Source organism: Calonectris borealis, chromosome 5, assembly GCF_964195595.1.
Source record: "Calonectris borealis chromosome 5, bCalBor7.hap1.2, whole genome shotgun sequence".
Classification (NCBI taxonomy): domain Eukaryota; kingdom Metazoa; phylum Chordata; class Aves; order Procellariiformes; family Procellariidae; genus Calonectris; species Calonectris borealis.
Genome location: NC_134316.1, coordinates 28348547 through 28372225, shown reverse-complemented (window position 1 = coordinate 28372225; position 23679 = coordinate 28348547). Strand labels below are relative to the sequence as shown.

At 37.8% G+C, this 23679-nt stretch overlaps 1 protein-coding gene across 1 annotated transcript in view; it reads right to left on the bottom strand.

The window, feature by feature from the left end:
* Window positions 1–1866: 1866 nt before the first annotated feature.
* Window positions 1867–23679, bottom strand: part of SLC25A21 (solute carrier family 25 member 21) — a 264449-nt gene continuing 242636 nt past the window's right edge. Inside the window, exons 7-10 of the mRNA XM_075151638.1 lie at window positions 18090–18254; window positions 7779–7960; window positions 6910–6962; window positions 1867–4370 (exon numbers count right to left, since the gene is read on the bottom strand). Of these exons, the coding sequence (XP_075007739.1) occupies window positions 4300–4370; window positions 6910–6962; window positions 7779–7960; window positions 18090–18254 (471 nt within the window). The 3' untranslated portion in view covers window positions 1867–4299. The remainder of the gene's footprint in view (window positions 4371–6909; window positions 6963–7778; window positions 7961–18089; window positions 18255–23679) is intronic.

Below are 23679 nucleotides of genomic sequence, written 5' to 3'. Positions count from 1 at the left end.
CCTGTGCAGAGATGCTTACAAAGCCATGTCAGTCAACAAACACACTGCAAAACAGAATTGTACCGTCATTGTCAGCTCACTTGTGTCCAGTATTTTCAGCCCCAAGACTATGTTGTAATTTTTTTAAGAGGAAGTTGCCTTTAATTTCTGCTTTAATGAATGTAAAATACGGCTCCTGGTAAAGTTTACATTGTTGTTCTGAAGCATTTTTTTCCCTTATAGGTATACTGGTGGTGGTGCTACAAACACAGATATTATTTAATATTAACAAATTCCCTTTCTACATTTCTGTATCCAGTGGCAACTACTCTGTGCCAGTTATTTTGCTTTAAACTTTAATCCCAAGAGAGCTAACATTCTGATCTTTGAAAATTTACTTATTTTCCTTGGGCAATAATAAAGTTCTGACTGTTATTCCAGAATGCTTTCCACATGCTGTAGGTATGTTCAGAATATGAACACGGAAAAAAAAAATTAAGCCTGGTGTGACATTTCATATCCTTCATAGAATATTAATATATTGTGTATTTTTATAAATGTCGTGCAATAACTTAAATTACACTAGAGCTAGTTAAAGCAGAGGAGAAAACTTCATTCTTCCAATATTGCTCTATCTGCATACCATATTAAACATTCATTCAGTGGGAAGGTAAAATACAGTTCTCTCTTAAAATACAGATGTCTCTTTGTAGATTTCTAGCTTTCGTCACCAAGACAGCTGTGGGTAAATTTTCATAATAATCTAAGTAACCAGTACAAAGGTTGTGTACAGTATATCCACTGAAATATAGATGGACTTGACCGGCTGCTGCCACTTTTGCTTTTTGCATTAAAAAATAGTTAACTGAACTCTATTTCTATAAAGAACATAGGTATTATGGCCCTAAGGAAAGAAACATCTGATCTCAGAAGTGATCCCGTATACTTCAGCCTCAGTACAGCAACGGCATCCGACAGCTGTTTAGCTTTATTGAGATGCTGAAACCCTTGTTATTCAGTAGAACACATTTTAAAGAATGTTTCTCTGAAACTACTAAAGGTAACGTGCACACAAGTGCAATTCCATGCTGCCATAGTTATGCGATGGACATTATTCTGCCTTTATGCAGTTGTAGCTGAAATAAAATGAGCCTTAACACCATGAAAAAGAAATTGGTTTAATTCTAGAGAAGCTCTTCACTAAAAATAGAATGGAGGGAAAAAAAAAAAGATAAGAAAAAGCTCTTGAGTCAATAAATGATTAAGTTGGCAACAGGATTTTAGCTTTCAACCTAGTTGTTTTTACTCGATTATAGAATTATTAAGTCTGCCTATTGTTACCCATACAGCACAAACAAGGTACATCAAAGGAAAAAAAAAAACAGAAAAAAAAGAAGAGAAGCCTTCCGTAGCACAGCTTTTTGAGCTCCAAGAATTCACAAGCCTGTAACAAAGTGTGCCTATGTTAAAAGTTTTCAAAATTTTCCTGAGCAACAAGAGGTCATTTCTGGAATAAAAGTTGTCTTTTCTGAGATCCTCATGAGGCGTTAGTGTGTTTTGGGAATTCCTTAGAGAGACAGATCCTTAGCTTGTATGAGTTGTTTGCATTATCTTGTCTTCAGCTAAATCGGGGTAATTTATAAAGCAAGGACAAGACGTGATGTCAATTATTCCTCGCGTAGGAATACACCATCACGAACCATTTTTGTTTTGTTTTGTGTTTAGGTACAGCTCTTTGTACATCTGCCTACTGTATATAATACCTCACCCTCAAGGGGAAAGTCAGTGGAGCTGTGTGCAGAAAGCATTGCTCAGAGTGAGCAACGGTACCTGACCTTGGCCCTTGGTGAACTGCCTGTGATGGCCTTTTTTGTGTGAATTTTCATAACAATTTTCTTTTTTTTTTTTTAAATGTAAACCTATAATGTTGAATACTCCTTTGCCCAAGGACTTTTTTTCCTGCTTATACTCATGGGTAAATGGAAAAACACAACGTGTTAGCTTAACAACTTTAAGCCACTTTACAATAAACAAAGTAGAAAAAGGGAATTTTTTTTTTTTAAATAATAAACAAGGGTCAACTGCTGCTTGTCAGGTACAGGGGTATAAATCTGGAGTGAACCCACTGAGGTGAATGGATTAATTTGGGAAATATGCAATATATGTGAGTGCAGAATTTAAGTTTTTAATCTGAAAAGTCTACACTCCATTCCCAGAGTGTCAAATGTTTTCAGAGAAATCAGCGAAGCCTAATACTCCCTTCTATGACAGCCCCACTGTGTTTGCATGGTCCCGATACAGAAGACCTCCAGTGTAAAACTGAATCAGACCCCCATATTACACCAGGAGTGATGGGGGATTGGGCTGGCACGTTCATGAGTTTGTTTCCTAAAACAATGCTGTGTTTTCTGCTTTCTAATGGTTCTCTTTTTATCAAAGATCAGGCTGAGCTATTAACTGAAAAAAAATCATGTTGGAAAGGATGTAAAACCAAAGGCTATATATGTATATACAGTATGTTTAAAGCCTTTTATTTTTATATTTTGAATGCTCTAAATTAATAAAAGACTAATTATAAAGCATTTTGCTTTTAATTTTCAAAATTATCTTAGTAGTGTCTTCTCTTTGGCTAAATACCGATAATGAAATGCAACAATGAGGAACATTTGCCTTAAAATTATAAATTGTAACAGAGCGAATGTTATTGATTTTAGCTATGAAGTAGCATAGGTATGAGAAGTCGCTGTTGTCAAATTTAGACAAAAGAGAGGTTTATTGAGCATGTCAGTACAAGCATCCTTGAAAGCGCTGAGAATGCATTTCTATTTTTAGCTTTGTTGCTTTTCTAATGCATTAAAAACACTCGTGAGATGAGACTTCACATGTGAACTGTCATTTTCAAGTAAAAATCTGGAAAGATGGTTCTTTAGGATTGCTGGGAAAAAGGTTTGTACCTCCTTAGGAGGAAGAACATTTAAAGTTAACAGTGTGAATGTAGTATGGGGTGATACAGGAACTTTGAGCAATTGCAAGATATGCGTTCATTTGACAACAAACCAAGTTTAGGTAATGGGAACATTTTAATAACAGAATAATGTGTAATTTTAAGTTATTTAAAGAGTTCTTGAAAAGAAACTGTAGAGTGGGACAACTGCATGAACTGAAACTAAAAGTCTTCAATTAGCATAGCAGAAATTATCATATTTCACAGAGCTAGTCAGAATGGCTAGTAAAGTCCTGGACTGAACTATTAGACACTGAAATATTTATATTTACGACTGGGAGAAGCAACAATTTTAGCTTTAGAGCAACATTTTTTATCTATAGAAAGGTAGATTTCTTTGAGGTGTACGGCTAGCTAATTACGACTGCATGTGTGCTATCAGTCTGGAACATTGTTTCTCCATTCCACGGTGGTAATGAAAGGCGAAAGGGGCAGTCAAGGTGCATTGAGCATTTTTATGACAGGACAGCTCTTTAAGCAATCGTATATGAAGGTGGATAAAAAATTCACAGTAAAATCTCATATGCCTAAAAGTATTTTTTCTGTTCATTTATTTACTCATTTCTTCTGTGATTCCCACAGTTGTTTTGCACTTTTATGTAATTTGATTCAGACTAATTATTTCCAGTATCTTCTGTGACCTGAGTGAGATTTATACGATATATATGGCTAAGAGTAGGCCATTTAATAGTATGTGTGTTTCTAAGGTTGTGGCTAGTCGTGCTGTCCTTTTTCTATCCTAACTCCCAATAACGTAAGAAGCTCTTCTATCAATGTTGAAATTGTACTGGACCGAATTGAAACTGGACCCAAGATTGACGCAAGAGTTTGCAGAGTATGAGTCATGTTCTTAACCTGCAGTCAATGCAGCTGTCAGTTTACACTAGCTTAGTATCTGGCCCCACAGGATTATTCAATTTTTTTCTTCAAAATCCCCTAAAAGTTATTATCTTGCCATTTCAGCTGAAATTTTTTTAAAAAGCTACGTATTGACTACATAGTATAATTCAGTGTCCAGAATTTTCAGTTTGTCCTTGAAAAACTAACTTGTTCCTATGTCTCCTCTAAATTTTCTCTTGATCCAGTCAAACAATTACAAATATCAACTGTGCTATTTACTTATGCACTTACAGAAAAGCATGTGCTTAAATGTTTTCTTGGATCAGGACCTGAAGACCAAATTTGTTTTGAACTGTATTAACATCATCAGTGTAATCTGAGGGCATTCAATATCATAAAGGATGAGAATCACTTTTACTTTATTAAAGTGTATTTTGGAATGCATGTAATTTTAAAAAGTACATTTTTCAGAAGCGCTACTTGGGATCAGCTGTGTCCTGAAGCCATGCATAAACATATTCATAAACCAAAAGCATCACTGCACCACCTGGAAGAAAAGATAGTATTTTACTACATAAAAAATTCAGTATTTTCAAAATTTTTTAGAGCATTTGTAGTGTGTACTATAAACCAGGATATGGCAAAGCCTTATTTGCAAAATGGAAAATTCTACTAATTCCCTAATTCATTAAAATTTTGCCAATTCTTAAACCATATCAATTTTACTTAATATTAGACCATAAGATTGATGTGAAAAGCTTGTCTATTAAATCAAAATCACCCTCAGTGTGATTTTTCCCTAACATTTTTTCAAGGTTAATTTTTTTTTTTGGTCTTTTACAAGGGAAGCTTTTAATCTGAATATGTGTGTATTTGTGTGTTTGTTTAGAGTTAGATTTGGCCATGAAAGAGCATCTTGAGTGGTGGAATGACAAAAATCCATCATCAGGGTGATGAAAACGTTTCCAGATAAGATTCAAGAAAGGTTTTCAGCTGTTTGTTTACCATGCCTAAAGCAGAAGATCACAGTGCTGAAATGAGTATAATCTTCCTGTGCCTGTACCGGGCTATGAATCCACAGGCAAAATTTTGATCTGATGAAAGGGCATTATCTGCTAGAACTGATAACAGTATAAAATCCCAGCTTGAATGCCATAAAGTATCTTTACTGTTAGTGAAGCCAGACTAAAGCCCTTCTGTAACCGGGCTCTAATTACTATATGAGCTGAAGAAGGGAACATTTCAGAAGGTATATATATATATATAACTAAGCATATAGAGAAGCTTCTAGTTAGAGAAGATGGGGAAAGAGAATCAGATTCCAGGCTGCAGGAGTAAAAGTGTGTTACAATGTGCTACTTCTGGGTGCCAGCACTGGGGCACAAATATTTTCTTGCCTTTGCCTTTGCCTGTTGGCTCAGTTAGCGGGTTAGCGTGGCACCTCTAACAAACAAGCCTTCTGCTGAACTCAGCTGACCTTTCTAGGTAGATGGGATAGGCTCAGACAACCAGGCACACAGAACTACCACATGAGTTTTCCCATGTTATTTATCCCAATGAACCGTCATCAGACTTGACAACCTCTATGAACAGCAACTCATAGACAGCTAACCAGAGCAAAAGTTCAAAAGGCTTTGACCAGCAAACAAATCATAGGCACAATGTCTAAGATGTGATTTGAACGCAGATCAAGGCTGATTCCAATTCTCATACTGTGTGATCTGTTTTTGTATCTCTTTTCCTGGAAGCATTCACATGTTGAAAGAAGGAATTACCTTTCCAGTCAGAATAAAGACTGCATTATTGTTTCATCGGCAAGTCAAATCTATATATTAGTCAATGGGACTACAAAAGTGTTTAAAACGAAGTGCACACTTAACTGCTTTGCTGGATCTGGGCCAGAACGCATCATCATTTGTAAGATGGAAAATTTTATTCCAAAATCTGCTGTGCTAATGGGTACTGGCGAAGAGAAACCCTGCCTTCTCTTTGTTCTGTATGTAATCTAGTATCCTTGGAGTATGAGGGAAAAGGCTTTTAGCTCCAGACTTATGCCTAGCTGCCTTGTTTCCCCTCCCCACCTTGCTTTACCCTGCACAATAACCAGGCATGGTCTAGCACTTAGCCAGACGGATTGGATATGCAAACATTTACAGGCAAACCTAATGCCTCCTTTATACTGCAGAACAGACTCTGTACCTACTTGCTTTTAACCATGTGTGTTCTTGCCTATTAAACCACCTTGCACAATTGGAAATACAATTTCACGGGAATGGGATACTGTTCAAATTGGGACTTCTGCTCTTTTTGACACAGACTGCCTCTGTGGGCTGGGAAAGTCTAAGGGCCCAATGCTTTGCTTTCGTGATTAATCAAAACCAGTCAGGGAAAAATAGTCTAAAAGTAGAGGATCTAGCTCTCAACCACTGTGCTCCTGCATTTGGAGTAACTAGTGAGAAGGGGTCAATCAACAAATCCAGTTTTAAGCTATCCTTGTCCTCTTAGCCTTCTAGGGCCATGCAAGTCTCTTCCCAGCTCATGCTATCAGTCTTTTAGTGTCTCTTCCTTACAGCCCCTGCAGAGCACAGGAAGAAGAAAGTAACTGGAATTTGATACGCTTGGGCTATGCTTCGACTAGTTGAGAGCATTTATACTGGAGAGACTCTAACTAGCATTTTAACGTGACACTAGAATACTCCTAGTGAAACAAAAAAATCACATTAGAAGGAATGGGACAAGCTTTAAGAAACACTTCCAAAGGTATTACAGTTCCGGCATTTGCATGGATGCATTTGGCTTGTTCACAAATAAAGTAGTTGCACAAACCAGCAGTTACTTGGATCTGCAATCATCTGATGTGTACGTGTAAATTATTTTTTTAGACACATATTTAGCCAAATCCATCTGTGATACTATTAGATGATGCTATTATCAAAAGAAATAATTCAAAGATGAAAGCGATTTCGATGATTTCTGGTACAGTTTCATTTATTTGACTGATGCTTACTGCATTTTTTCAAGAAACTGAAAAACAGGAAGAGAAAGCAAGAACAAAAGCAATATAGAAATGACAGTGGGAAAATTACCTGGACCAAGCCTCATGATCTTGGGAACCAAGCCTTTGTACAGAGCCAGAAATCTGTAGCAGAAGAAAAACAAACACAACATTTCAAACAATATTCTTGCTCTAAAAGAAGAATGGAATTTTAGCATGTGTTTGTTAAAATGCTGGCAGAGCACTTAGAAGCAATTATTTGAAATTACACATGTTCAATAGCAGGCACTATCTGGATTTTAACATTTTACAGAGGCAGATCAGATGAAGAGAAAAAGTTAATCAATGTTCAGTCACAAAAGCTACGTTGTGAGCCTAGCCAATCAGAAATATGACTTTAATCAGTGAGATGGTTTTACTTTCAAGACAAGTCTGTTAACAACAGCTGCATACATGGACAAAATGACTGCTATAATTGAATATCAAAGCTACAACTCAGTCCCCACTTGAGAAATATTTTAAAAAGTCGGAAAACGTTATTGCCACAATGATCTGTCCCCAGTTTAATTATTTCAGCAGTCATTTTAAAGGTACAGAGGTCTGTATAATTACAATTAGATTAAACTCGGAAATACTCTGTTTTCTGTTGATATTTTCCTTTTACAAAATGAAGAGTTGAAAAAATTACACGAGATATATGAAGCATTTATTTGTGGAATATAAATTTTGACAACCCAATAATCATCTTGTAAGTCTTTTGTAAAAGTTCACATGGAGTATGAGGATATCTCCTTGTAATTCTAAAATACATTTTCAAAATGTTACATTGTGCTCTTTTGATACATGAGTTCAGGGTGGCTTAATGGTCCTCGTCAAATCTGAAATATAACAACATGGTTTTATGGACCCATATGAACTAAAACAGAGGCCTGAACATTTATTAAAATAAGAATGTTTTACCCTTCCTCTTTATAGACTGTTGCCATAGTTTTAAAACAGGTTCTGTACTTGATCTCTCCAGGAACTGGCTGTGGTCCTTGAATCCTACTTTTTGCAACATCAAAAGGAATGTTAATAATTGAGGCTATTGTTCCTGAGACTAGCCCAATTCCAAATTTCCTCAAAAACTCCAAATTTGGATCCTACAAAAAAAGAGAGAAAGAAGGAATAAAAAGGGAAACGGAAGGACCTATGCAGGTTAAGCACTATAAAGTAGTATGTATTTAATCAGAAAGCTCACACAACACAACACACTCATGTTATTTTAGCGGAACACATTAGGATTTCCTATGCTGGAACTTGTTTTCTTGACAATCCTATTGGCTATGTTTTTACACATGGTCTAAATTGCTGAAGTACACATTTCCTCACACAGGATTTATAAACACAGTTCATAAAGAAAGACTGGTATGGCATATGGGGATGATTTGTATAATTGGGCTTCACAATGTACTTAGTATTACTGTATCAAAACAGGAGAAATCCAAGCACACTATTAGCTAATTGGCCAGAATATTTTACAAATGACAGCAACTTCCACCATGAAGCCTACTAAAATGCTCATTTGTGTGTTGGACCCCCAAATGCTAAATTAAATAAAGGCTAATCTCAGTCTGCTGCCATTCCCCTCCAGGTTTTTTACATTTATTTTCACATGTAGCTGATCCACTGTACTGAGAAGTGCTAGCTTCCTGTTATTAACAATCCAACTCGGCGCAACTGCAAAGAGCCTCCGCGTTCTGCGCATTATAAACGGTGGTAACTCACTCAGCTAATTGGCTGAAGAATTTACAACAGATTGTTTCTGAACCCTACTATATATTCATGGTAAAAGCTAGAAGCAGGTTGGAAGTGCATCTAAAAACTTCTTTGCTTACGCACAGTTCACAGTCCAACGGGGTTTTATTTGAACTTTGAGAAAGACCTCCTACCTTGGCATTTTCTATGACATCAAAGAACTCGGAGTTTATCTGGGAGTCAAAGTCTCTTGAAGCAAGTTTAATCCTATTTCTCTAAGTAGTGGAAGTCACAGGGAAGTGTGTTCCTGTGCATTTCCTATGCACATTTTATTTGCTATTGGTCTTCAATGGCAAGGACATTTTTTTGCTATATCACACTCTATATATGCAGTTCCATTTTTTTTCACGAAGGTACTTTAATTGTAGAAAATCATCAGTAAAATAATAAATGACTTGCCATGTTATAACATCAGCACAATATTAAAATGAAAGAGTTCTTTGTTGCCTAAACCTGTACATTTGTGATTGAAAAAGGAAACAATGAAGAAGTTTTCCTTTCCAGATTAGCAACAAGAAACATAAATTAAAACTTCCATAATATGCATTGGACAAAGTCCATACAGGTGTTTAGAGACAAATGTCAAAATCAACAGGGCTTTTTATTACTTGCAGAAAAACTCAACACCTTGATTTCACAAAACATGAAACATACTGGTAATACCTTTTAAAAATTAGAATGGCTTGTGGTACATAAAGAATTGCAAGACTTTATGAGCAAAAAGCTTAGCAGCAAATTTCTGTTTATTCTGTACATACTGACAGTGGTTTAAATGCAAATAAAATAAAGCAAATATTTCTGGTATCTAGAGAGGAAAAAAAGACCCCTTTTGAAGTTCAAGGGGCAGCAGTATGGCTGCCCTGTTCCAGCATGGTGCCTACCTACCTCCAGGCAGCAGGCATATGATTATACCCACACCTGAGAGCTAAGTGCTATTCCAGATCATACTAACCTCCTCAAACCAGGCTGCAGTGAGGATACTACCACTTCTTTGTTGACTTCTCATAGTCCAGAATGGTCCAAAATATCTTTGTCAAGCAGTCTGGCACAAGGACACTTTCTTCCATCGCGCCAAGCACAGTGGGCTGCCCTCCGGGCTAGGCAATACGTGTCAGACAAAAATATTTACTTGTAAGCATTGAATTTCAAGCCTTGCTGCTCCTAACAAATCCCTTATATTTGAATGATTGAACATTTTCATATTTTGGTGAATTCCCAGTGCCAGCATTGCCTGCTTTGTGTTTGAGAGTGCCACAGAATATAGGATATAGTGGGTGTCCGATCAAGTGAGCGTCTATTGAAACCAGACACTGCACCAACACCACTAAAGCGAAACGACCACAGATTGCTTTATTTCTATTCCAGTATTTGTGACACAGAAAATGTTGAAAGGCAGCATTTTGCTCATTCACAAAACTGGATTCTAACCAAATGTGCTATGGTATACACTAGCTTTGCTATATAACTTGATTTTTTATTATATATTTCATAGGAAAGGTTTTTGTGGCATTCGTCACTGTAATATCTGGATCATTTCATTTGTATAACAGATTCAAAATAAATGTAGCTGTTAAAAATAATTAAAAAGTCCTTTTTTTCTAAAAGCACAGAGTAGCGGCTTTTTACTGTGCTGCTGGTTCCAAGTGAAAAAAAGATTCCCAAACATAATTTATGCCTCTGTCTACAATGCTTACATGGACAAAGGAACATTGGCATCATATAGGTGCAAGTTGGTGCTACCAGGAAGCAGTGTCTTTCTTTTTACACTGAAATCTGTCCTTTTCCTAACCCATGGACAATGCCAAAATATTCCTAACAGTGTAGCACCCTGTGAAAGGAGACATGAGGATAACATATCTGTCTAGTACTAACGCTGCAAGTGGCTAGCAGAGGCAGTTATCATCATGTATTGTCACTAACTTCTGCACCATGAGTTCACTGACTGAATATTATATGTTTCATATTTGGTACATTGGAAAAAAAGATTCTGACAAGCTCCTCCTGTTTTCATAAATGACAGAACTGGAGGAAAACCATATATGAAATCTGTTCTTAGGCAAAGGTGATTTTTCTGCAGTATGAGTAGAACAGAAACTTGATTTTAGATGGTGCCACACCACAGTACAATATACCAAGGAAGTGAAATACCAGTTTGCTTATTCACAATGGAATAACTTTGCTGTGGTTGGATAATGTAATCTGTGATCATGTTCCTACCACGCTTTTCACAATCACATTTCCTGTACACCTGAGTCCCTGCCCCGTGAGCACCAGCAGCCGTCAAAAATAAAGAGAGAAGTAGGCATCACTAATAAATGCCATATCTATGCATGTCTTGCTGGATTTCCCTGCTTTCTTTGGTAGCAAAAATTTTGAGATGTTGTCTCTGCTTTTTATACTTCATTATTCCTATCATAACATTTTTAAATAAGTGGAGACTGTAAGTTCCTCCTGAATCATATGCTGCTTAATTCCTTCTTTTATATTCCGTAATTTCTAGCAACAGAAAATTCTAGCCCTAAATCTAGCACATACCCACCCATGTACAAGAGTGTCACCCACTGGAGACAGTTTTAATTTATCAGTTTCAGTCACCAAAGCCCCGGGCTTTCCTTTCCCTACCACTTTATTTGCTGGGCACTCTGTCAAAAGCTCTGTTTAAATATTTGATCTCAGTCAAGAGCTTCCAGACTATCTTCAGCCATACTGAAGGAAGGTCACTTAATTCAATAAGCGGCACAGATATTAATCCAGCAATGAACTAATCCTTTGGTAAAAGCAGGTATGCTTGGAACTTAGTTAATTTAATTTTTTCAGAATAACTGAAAAATCATTTTAGAATAATAATATCTCACCATAGTAGACATATTTGTACTGATTTAGACACCCATCTTAGGTGCAATCCAAGGGTTCAAAGGTAGGACATGACGCTCGCATATGCAGTAGAGAGAAGTAGCTCCCTTCAAGGGAATAGCTCAAAGTCCCTAAGGTAGATTGCTTGAAGTAACCAGAAATAGATAATGTGGACAGTCCACCGATGTGCATAATAGTGTTTAGAAACCTGACCAGCAGAGGCACTCAGGAAAACTACTTGTTTTTCCCTTATGGGCCCTGTTCAGTCTAAGTAAAAGTGGCAGAATGTGTCACAAAGAAACTTATAAAAGATCAATAAAATCAAAAGATCTATAAATATTAATTTGTCTAATTGAAGCTATTTTTGCTTCAATATTTGGATGTTTATCTTGAGATCTTTTCACTGTTTTTTTGGTTTTTTTTTTCAGTTGATGAAGCTACATATCTTATGAGAAAGAATGCTTTTATAATTATGTCTTAGTACTTCTGAGCACCTTGTAGGTAAGTTCACTATATAAGAATAATGCTTACTGGATAAGGAGAATGCCAATTCCTGACAATTTGCATGAAGAATAAATAATAATAATAGTATAATGTTTGAAGTTGGTAACTGCAAAGCAGCCTACTGAAGTTAGCCCGAAACTAATACTTAGACTGGAATATTTGCATTAAGTTTCTTAAACTCCTTTGAAAATGTTAGCCATAATATTAGTTTTATAGATGAGTTACACTTGGCACAGAAGTACCAAAAGTGATTGAAATGACTGCTAAATTTAAATACATTTGCTCAAGGTCACATAACGGGTCAGGGGAGAAGCCAGGAATGGGGCTGAGAGGCTTTGCACTGTGTGTTGCACATTCCACCTCCCTGTGTGTGACAAGGAGGACTTTAAAAGACAAGGCTTTGGTTTGGCCAACTCTGCTTCTGCCTAAGAACTATGGGACTGAAAGGGGAGATAGGCCAGGAATAAGGGGGGTAGAGTTGCTTCTTGGCCTTTTTGGCTAATGATGTGAAGTGTAATAGCATAGGAACTCCTATGGCAAGCTAAGAGGTGCCACAAGACCTGATGTAGGCTACGTTGACTATAATCAAGTGTTTGGCAGCAAAACAGGCTGTAAGGAATTGCTTTAGCCAGCCTGATAATTGGTTTTAATCACTAAAAGGAGATTCCTATGGCAACAGACAGTGAAAGAAAGGAACACGTGGGTCTGAGGAAGGGGAGCTTCCAAGACAGAGGAGAAAAGGTATATTCAGAAAGAGGCAAGGTGGGAGATAGCTCTCAGGAAAGCAACAAGGAACAGATGAAAAACTCAAATGAGTTGCTTTAAACACAGACACTGAGCCAAAACCCAGAGGAGAGACAGGGTCTGGGTCTTCCTTCTGAGTCCCAGAGGAGAGCTGGGAAGAGAGGCTGTCAAATTCTACTCTTAAAGAGGGAGAGGCTGGTACAGATGTGATCAGATGGTTTGGAGGCATGTAGACTCCCGGCAGAGATCAGCAGTAAGGAGGAGAAAATGATGTAGACTCACTGCAAGGCTCCAGAAAGGGTGAAAATGAAAAGATGAAAGTGAGTCTCATCACTGTTGTGATAACATCATGCTTTGATTCTTTTAAAGAATATTCACAATTTTTTTTTGTGACTTAATCAAGATTTGACCACGCCTTAAGAAACAGCTTCGTAGTTTTATTGACCCTGAACTTCTGTCCATCTCATGCATTTACATAGTAAACTCCTTACTGTAAAATATAGCTTGCTGTCTGATTAGTACTACTGGTCTCATCTTCGTCAAGATGCATAAGAAATGCTGAAATTATAACTACAATAAACATATTGATGATCAGGAAAGGCATTCCAAAATGCATAGTCACAGCTGCATTTTGTTTGAATTGAATGTGCTTTTTCACACTAGTATTATCTCAGATTCCTCCTCAGTGCAATCTCATTGCAGCAGACATTTATTTAAGTTTTTAAAGTCCACCTGTCAGATGTCTGACAGCATAACAAGGTGAATGACAGCTACTAGAATAAATGTCCTGGCTAGTCTCCAGAGTGACACGGCTGTCTGCTGTACAGGGCATACATTTTCAAACAGTTTGCAATCCTCTCAGTGATTTGTTTTTCTTAAAATATAATTTCCTGATAAAATTATTAATCTTACTCCAGATTTATAAGCAGCATTATTAGCTATTATTTACTCTTTTTCTGTAACTTTTTGGACCCATAGGGCAAGGCTAGGACTTCACTTCATTTAGTCCTAAAACAAACATCTGCAACAAAGAACTTTTGATGTAAATAAAAAAACAAGAGACAATAAATATCTGGTCACCAAATACAAAATGTACAGAATTCTGGAGACTCAGCTCTCCCACATAGAGTTGGTCTACACAGATGATCAGACTGTTCATAAAGTGTTGGGGTTACAAGCAGGTGACCTTTTGATGGCATCATTAAGACACTAACTATGCAGAACAGGGCACCCAGAAATGGATGTCTTATTGCTTACTCCTGGATCCAGTACCTTTGTCTGCACTATCTATCTTCAGTCTCAGTTATACAGTAATTTATGAAACAGAAAAAAAAGAGTAGCTCCATGAATACCAGAACTAAAGAATTTTGGTGTCCTATGGGTTCTTGTCACTGATTGATACTGATGTCTGGAAAGGTGCAAGCTCAGACTAAGGCTTGCATGGGCTGTTTCCCATGGAATTCAGTGTTTAATAAGGCATAAGTTCCCACTGAAAATTTCCCTCACCTGGGGCACTCGTAAGATGCACTTGTAGGATCTCTCCTCCGTTTAAATGATTATTTGTATGTTTTACAAGAACTTTGCTATTTTAAGACTGCCTCTCTGTCAGCTATGGTTGGACCTGGTTATCAGTTTCAGCATTGTCCTAATTTCTGTAGGAAAACAGAAGAAACTTGTTTTTTCTTCTTCACATTTTTATTTTGACCAAAGATTCCTCTCCTGAAAATTCATATCTGTCTTGCCTACAGGAATACCGCAGTACAGAAGCAGTTGAGGTAGCAACAGACTCTCCTCCTTTGATACAACATCTTTTGGTGATGATGGCCTAGACTGAAGTCTTCAAACTTACACAGGCTGTAGTTTCCACAGCCTCAGGACACCTCAGATTGGAGACTGATCAATGGGTGGCATGTAACATCATACTGGACACAGCACTGCCATTTTTTTTTTTTTCCAGTTCACAGATCATCCTGAAATCTGAGCTTGGATGGTAGCTCTGAGGTTATTCTGTTTCCCACTCTGATCCAGCCTTCTTCTAAATCATCTTGGTTTACCACTTACTTTACTAAATAGTAAAGCTGTGTTGTACCACATGCCCCTTTTGACTGTCTGTTCCTACATATGACTTCCATGTTGGCATAGATCTGAAAATGACTAAAAATAAAATCGTTGTCTACTATCTTATTTATTTGCCAAGCTGAACAGACCATTTTGGTTTCCCATCTCTTCTTCTTTGCCTATAGAATTTTAGAGCCCTTTCTCTGACAAAACAACACACCGCCCAGCTCCCACTGTCTGACGCAGCAGCCCTTTTAACAGGAGGCACATCTGTGACAGCTGGGGCAGGCAGTGCCTGACTTGAAATGAGTTTTGCAGTTGGCCACGTTTCAAAGGGGGCTTTTAACAGACAGTAAGGAAATTTTATATTGTTAAGAAGTATGACAGCCACTAGGAGGTGGTAGTGAGCAAAGGTTTTAATGAAACTAGCGTTCACCATCAAACTTAACTATGATAAAAAATTGAAAAGCGAGAGCTGCTGGACGCCTATGAAATGTGCTATAAAAGCAGGTGCCATAAAACTGAGATGACATAAATTTGCAGACTAATTTGATTGCTAGTGCAGATGCATAGCTGTTAATGCTCTATGGTTGATACATTAGCGGCAACTGAAACAAGTCTGGCTTATTCCATTTTCAGTAAACAGAGCATGAGGTTGGCTGTAAATTGTCTGTTTAGCAGAATAGACTGAACATATGAAAAATTATTCATTACGAACATTTACAACCCACACATGTCATTTATATCACTTGACCACTCAACATAAAAGCTTTATTGTTTTTGGCAAAATAAGCTGCAAACATCCTTAATTGGGATGCAAATTTAATGCACAGTTTAGCACTGTTGACAGCTAAAAGGCTCATACGGACATTTCCATACATTTTTCCACTTACGTTACAGATGGTGAACAGCAGATACATAGTCAAGAGCCAAAATTATTTCAAAAGTGTAGTATTCTTATTTCACAATTTTTTTAATGTTTGTCAATATCATAAGACTGACTTTAAGATTTTCTTTTCTGGCAAAATATATGAAGTGAACAAATTAGTTTTTGTAATGAAATCAAGTATGTGAGAAATCTTGAAAAGTTACAACTGTCTAATATTTTTCAGACTAACTACAAAACAGCTTCTATCAAATTCCCTGTACAGGTTTGATAACTCTTAGCCTCTAGTAGCTCCCTACTGACAGAAGAGGTTTAAGTTACAGATCACAAAATGTTGTTGAATACTTCTATCTTCCAGTCACTGAAGTGAAGTCCAATGCATGTAAACGCTTGCGACATACTGTTGGCTAACACAAGCCAGATGAGGCCTGATCTGTACCCTGCTAAATTCAGGGTAAGATTTGCATTGATTTTAATGGGAGTTTGATCAGAATTATTGGCTGTATCTATATGTACAGAACTGTCTATGGCACTGATGCCAGCTGGCCTAGAGAGTCCTGTTAACTTTATTAGCGCTATTAAATGCTATTACCGTTCAAAACAGACTGGCTGCATGAAACCTGCCTGTTAGGAATGGTTCCTTGTCTGCGCTAGCTCCTAAGCCATCCACAGGAACAGCGTTGGCTGACCTGGGCCAAAGCTGTGCCAGGGAACATTTAACAGCACAGATGACTGAGTTTCAGTGACGCTGCTCAATTTACTAGCACAGATGTAGCCACTGTGCAAGCCACCGTGCAAGCCACTTTGCACCGGTCGAGCACAAGGCACACCTCTCCACTCTTTTGCAGTTAATGCAATCTAGTCCTACATTGATTAAATTATCTTTTGCTTTTGATAGTACGTAGAGGACAGCTGGGCCACTGGCTGACACCACTGAAGTAATTTCTCTTTCATTTTCTAGATGTAGTTGTTAACAATTCTCTGTATCATACAAAATCTGTAAAAAATGCTAATTTCTCTCAGATCATAAAGCTCTGAATCTTTCTAATCATGCAATATTTTTTTCCCATTTTTTAAAATCTGAAAGGTAGGAAAGCATGCTTATGCCAAATACTATTAGTATTGCTACACAAGAACACGTCAGGATTTCCATAGAGATTGCACACAAGCTTCTTTGTCCTTACCTGCATACAATTCTGAATATTCTGCATAGTAATTATAATTTTTTCATCTTTTGATCAACATAAACCAGTTTACTCCTATCTTAGTATCAAGCTATGCTTGTGCTTGAGTTTTTAGAATGTGTGATTAAAGTACGTTGTAAAGTATGCTTAAATACACTGAAAGAAACTTGTAGAAACTTGTGGGTTAGCTGCTCTTGAACAATTCAATTTACTGTAATGATCTGCAAATAAGAAGTGGAGCTTTTCTCCACTTACACAATGTTGCCAACAAAAATACCAGGCTACTCAGAAGTGCAGAAAAAAAAGAGGTGTTACTTCATCTGGGAATAGAAACTGATCCCTTTTGATGTAAATTGCAGCTTCTTATATGAATATCACTACCTATTACACCTGTGACTGTTTAACTGTCATCATCTAAAAATCACGTTAGTGAAAACACAGTTCAGCAAGTAATGTACTGGAGTCATTAATAAACCATTAGCCGTTGCTCACACAGTCATTTAGAAAGTTGCCAGTATTACCATGTTCTCATTAGTAACATTTCCCTTTGTTGTAAAGGGAAATGTTTCCTTTGTTATGTAAATGAATATCAAATGTAAAAGACTATCAAATAAAATTGCTTCAAGTGAAATTACAGTTATAAAGATTCTTTTTTTTTTTTAACTTACTCATAGGACATACTACATAAAGCCCCTGTGCGTGACCCCGTAAGTCCTGTTTTGGGCTGGCTCCCTCCCATACGGATAAATCTGTCCTATCGTCCTTCAACACTAGCTTGAACTCTCTTTTGAGTAAACAGGCCCAGCACATGGCCAGGATACCCTACGTACTGCAGCTCTGCCATCTCCTCAAGCTTCGACCCTTTGTGAGTACTGAAGGAAGTTCTAGATTTTTCTCTTCTAAGCCAGCTTACCACTTTAAAAAGTGCATATGTACTTAACATAAGCATAACATACCTGTATCCTGATTTCTGCCTTTTTACATTGCTACCTTGGTATAAAGGGAAATTCATAAAAATGAGAATTCAAACGTGACTACTTTATTTATACTCAGCTTTGCTTAAAAAGTGAGAAGTACAAATCCTTGGTTTTCTTCCACTAAAATGCTATAGATTTCTGCAAAACAGAGAGCTAGGTTAGTCCCTGTTTATTACTAAATACCACAGCTTTGCACAGAAAAATACAGTGTTAATTAAATTGCCAAACCTCTTATCTGTTTGTCTATTGCATTGTACGAAGAACTTACTTTATTGACTGGAAGAATGTTTTTCACATTGAAGTAGAATCCAAAGTAAACCATGTTAAAAACTCCGTGACGACCCAGTGTTGCAGTAAGACCTTTGTTGAGTCCTTGGAAACCCAGACCATCAGTTTTAATGATCTGCCGAGCTTGAACAAAGCTAGATGGTTGCTACACAAGTTAAGGAAAAGAAGGAAGAGATCATCTTTACAAAAAGAAAACAATAATCATAGCATTATTTCAATCCTGTTGACAAACACAGTGTTGCCAATTCTCGTCATTTTATCTTAAATCTCACCATATTTGTTATTTTCCCTTTCCTGTGATCATGTAAAAATCATAACTTTCATGAAAAAAAAAGATTCCTCATTTTTCTGATTGCAGAAAAAAGATGAAGGCATGACTTGAATACTATAAAAGACTAAGGATCCCTAAAGCAAAGAAAAAGATCTTAAAATCATAATTGAAAAAAAAAATTACAGAGCAACATGTGGCTTTGAATGTGTGAATTTGGCAATAGTTTTTTTATCATTGATGCTATGCCGTTAAGATTACGACAGATGAAACCCTTACACAACTAGAGTATGTAACAATTATTCTGGACAATAAGAAGATAAAAAGCGCTTCTCTAGCAAAACTAATGGCACAGGAATATGCATGGTGAGGGAGTGATAAAAGGGACAGAATTGGAACAGGAAATTTTTGAGCCATTATGGCTTTGGAAGCAAGTCCTTGGGAACCACAAATTAGAGCAGCAAGGGAGGCTATAAATATTTGTGTTGAAAATCAGCAGTTTCCAGATTCAATGTTAGGAATAGAGCTGAAAGGTGACAAAAGACATATATATTGTCTGGGAACCCTTCTGGATCCTCTGAGGCTCTTCATGCTGTTAAGAATGCAAACCACTGCTTTAAAACACTGGCTTTTGAAGGAGTTATTGGGTAGACAGCACTTTTTAAAACCAGATCACATGTTAAACTTTCTTCTTTTAGTGTTGAAAATCCTGAAAAGAAGGTGGGCTTGTTTTTTGTTTGTTTTTTTTCTTAAGCATCCAACTGAAATCCTGTTCTGCCCTCTTAATGAATTATTTGACTGAAAAAGTATAGTTAGATTTTGAAAATCAGAACACCCATTTAAATTCCTTTAAATATAAGGTACAAATTTAGGAAATTGACTTTAGAAATCCTGTTTTGAAAATAATACCCAAAAGGCATAGAAATCATTTTAGTCAGCCAACTTCCATTTAACCAAAAGCAGAAAGGAAGAAACTTCCTCAGAATCCACTTATATAATGATCTGCCTGACTACATACACATTTGATCTATTTTCCAATATACTTTGATACTCAGAATCAGGTGTTTCCCTTCTGAACATTTTAGATTTCTTTTTAGCAGAATTATAAAAAAGGTCCTTTCAAAAAGTTGTTGACTTGAATTTGGCTTTCTCCAAAGCATAAAGCCAGCTCTGGGTAATCAAATATTTAATTAGAAAGGCAAAACATGACTTCCACTAGGAGGCTCAAACATGAAAATATAGAAGAATTTTGACTACAACGCTGTGAACACTGCTAATTTCAATACACCTATTTGTTTAATAGCTTTCCGTTTCAAAATATCTGTGGTAGATCAACAGCATCAGCCAAATGATGCCTATTATATCTGACACAGCATCTGACTGCTTATTTAGGTGACTGACAAGTTTAGTCTTTAATACTAAGTTACATTCTGTTTTTTCATATTTAGTAATGAATATTATCCTGTTAATGCTCTGCATACATTTTACTACAGTTTACTTTTCTAACTACTCCCAGGGATTCAGATCAGAATCTATTCTAACATGTAGATACCCAACATGGAATATGGTCCAGATACTAGCAATTACATCCTTTCTCATGCACAAAAAATGAGGATTAGATCTTTAAAAAATAACTAGTGGTCCTGAATAAAGTGATTTAAGTTGAACACAGAAACTTTCAATAGTAAGATATCCCTTTGGTCTCATCTTGAATATGGATTTACTAATGACTCAGAGGGGAAGCCTATCACTTGCTGAACACCTGAGATGGGATTCATCCGTCCAAGTGTAGATACCTGCAATGTCTACATCTACATCTGACCTACTCAAAAAGAATCCCTTTTTCAGTCCTTTAGCAATAAAGAGGACTTTCCTAGACAGCAGTTCACTTCGTCCAAAGTAGGCCTCTAAAAGCCAGCTGATCAAGCCATAGAAGGTCTGTGTTTCATCACTGATGATGGAAGGACCTTAGGATGACTAATTCAGATGGAGGAATTTATTGTATAAACATCTGGAGTTTAATTCACCTCACACAATTGTTGACTTATACTTAATAGAGACCTAGTCAGTGGAATCTGGAGTCAGATTCTTCTCATCATAAAGCAGAAACTTGTATTTGTTTAATTAATCACAATTCTTAAGTCAGGTGAGAAGATTTTTATTACCATACAAGCTTCTATAGCCAGTGAGTTATTCATGGCTACAGGGAAAAGAAAAAAAAAAAAAGAAAACAAAAAAACCAAGGTGTTGGCCCTTATAGCAGTTTACCTTAACAAAAAGTCACCGTTATTTTTACCTGTAGCAATCCACATTACAAAAGTGCCGATACGTGATTTATAGTGGCCTTCCTCTTTAAACCTATCAGCCCTAGAAAGATGAGCTGGTACCACAGAATAATTCAGCTGTCATGTAGTGTGTGAATATTTGCTTTGGGGGTGTGCAGGAGTCTGGGTGTGGGTGTATGTGTTCAAGCTCTTCCTTGTTCCTTTTAAACAAGATATATTTATTATTTCAATACAATAGTCAAAGAAATATGTGAACTGCATCAGGTTTCATCATGTAGTATGAAAGCTACACAATAGAATAGGTACATACTTTACTTCAACCTTTTAAAAAAACAGTGCATGGTAATGAAATGAGAATACCATTGCCTTACGCTGTATAATATAACATGCACATGCTTCTCCCAATAGGCTTGAGTTTACAGGCTTTAGTGTGGAATGTTCTTTGACATATTATTAATGAGAACTTGAGATCATGGTAATGAAGTCACTGGAGTTTTCCTGATTTACAGCAAAACGTGAAATTCTAACACTTTTTTTTAAAGATATATTAAAAATTGATATGTCTGTGATTTAACTATCTTTGTGATTTAAGAACTTCAGTCCCTTGGATTTTTTCATTAGGGCAAATAGACACTTTTATTTATATTTTAGGTGTAAACTAGGTTCCTAGTGGAGTCCCAATAGCATTCTTTTACAATTTTATTTGTATGATAATATACTATTATTTGGATTTTGTGAAAATTTGAATTTAAATTAAATTCAAAGAAAATTCACCTAAATCAAAACAACTCAGAATGCTTTTGAACAGCTACACTGTGATTATTGGAGTATTCTGAAGGTCACCAAGGAAGACATGCTGTAATTAAAGTAAGTAACTGCATAAAATTTACTAACTAAAACACCCCAGACTTTGTTATAAAGTTTGCAATAGAGAAAAAAATTAAAATGTATGAAGCGAAAGGATATATTGGTCTCTTGCAACTTTACAGGAACTAGTTTGCTCAAAATATAATACCCAGAGGTTTTATTAAGATAGATCAATTGTATCTTCGCAACTGTGAGGCAGAAAGATAGAATATCTGCTTAGTCCATAATTTTTTCATATCACCTTCCTGAAAGAGATCCTCTCAGACATTGCTTTCTCCCACTTTCAGTCTCTCTCCTTCCAGGATCCTAACCTTTTTACTCCTGTACTGCATTAGCTCTCTGTTTCAGTGGCTTTGCTGCCCATGGTTAAAAAAAAGTCTAGGCTGGAGACTTGGAGCAACCAAACGTCTCTTTCGCATGCATTGAGCATCGAACAGAAATTTACCAAATGTTTTAAAATTTATTCTGAAAGAGAATGCTTCTCTGGATCAGTTACGGAGTAGGTAACAGCTAGTCTATGACATTTGGAAATTGGTGGCAGTATTTTGCCAGAGTGTACCTGAGGAGCTTGGCCCAAACAGTTTATGTAAATGGCCAGGTGATAAATCTCTTTAAATCCTTTTAAAAAGGGTTCAATTTGTGCAGATGAGTGCTACAAGGCATGCAGTATTAACGCAGTGAAAACTTAATAGTAGAATATGCAAAAATCATGCCTCACCAAAGATTCAGCCAATCTTTTCACCCCATGCTTATGTGATTTGGCACTTAGAATCATAGAATCATAGAATCATTAAGGTTGGAAAAGACCTCTAAGATCATCGAGTCCAACCGTCAGCCCAACACCCACTAAACCCACATGCCCACTAAACTATGTCCCTAAGCACCTCATCTACACGTCTTTTAGATACTTCTCGGGATGGTGACTCAACCACTTCCCTGGGCAGCCTGTTCCAAAGTTTAACCACTCTTTCAGTAAAGAATTTTTTCCTAATGTCCAATCTAAACCTCCCTTGGCGCAACTTGAGGCCATTTCCTCTCGTCCTATCGCTTGTTACTTGGGAGAAGAGACCAACACCCACCTCGCTACAACCTCCTTTCAGGTAGTCGTAGAGCGCGATGAGGTCTCCCCTCAGCCTCCTCTTCTCCAGGCTAAACAACCGCAGTTCCCTCAGCCACTCCTCATAAGACTTGTGCTCCAGACCCTTCACCAGCTTCATTGCCCTCCTCTGGACACGCTCCAGCACCTCAATGTCCTTCTTGTAGTGAGAGACCCAGAACTGAACACAGGATCCGAGGTGCGGCATCACCAGTGCCGAGTACAGGGGCACGATCACCTCCCTGCTCCTGCTGGCCACACTGTTTCTGATACAGGCCAGGATGCCGTTGGCCTTCTTGGCCACCTGGGCACACTGCCGGCTCATGTTCAGCTGGCTGTCAATCAGCACCCCCGGGTCCTTTTCCTCCGGGCAGCTTTCCAGCCACTCTTCCCCAAGCCTGTAGCGTTGCCTGGGGCTGTTGTGGCCGAAGTGCAGGACCCGGCAATTGGCCTTGTTGAACCTCATACAGTTGGCCTTGGCCCATCGATCCAGCCTCCAGGTCCCCCTGCAGAGCCTTCCTACCCTCGAGCAGATCAACACTCCCGCCCAGCTTGGTGTCGTCTGCAAACTTACTGAGGGAGCACTCGATCCCCTCATCCAGATCGTTGATAAAGATATTGAACGAGACCGTCCCCAAAACTGAGCCCTGGGGAACACCGCTCGTGACCGGCTGCCAACTGGATTTAACTCCGTTCACCACAACTCTCTGGGCTCGGCCGTCCAGCCAGTTTTTTACCCAGCGAAGAGCGCACCTGTCTAGGCCGTGAGCCGCCAGCTTCTCTAGGAGAATGCCGTGGGAGACAGTGTCAAAGGCTTTACTGAAGTCCAGGTAGACCACATCCACAGCCTTTCCCTCATCCACTAGGCAGGTCACCTGGTCATAGAAGGAGATCAGGTTGGTCAAGCAGGACCTGCTTTCCATGAATCCATGCTGGCTGGGCCTGATCCCCTGGTTGTCCCGCACATGGCTTGTGAGTGCCCTCAAGACGAACCGCTCCATGATCTTCCCCGGCACCGAGGTCAGGCTGACCGGCCTGTAGTTCCCCGGATCCT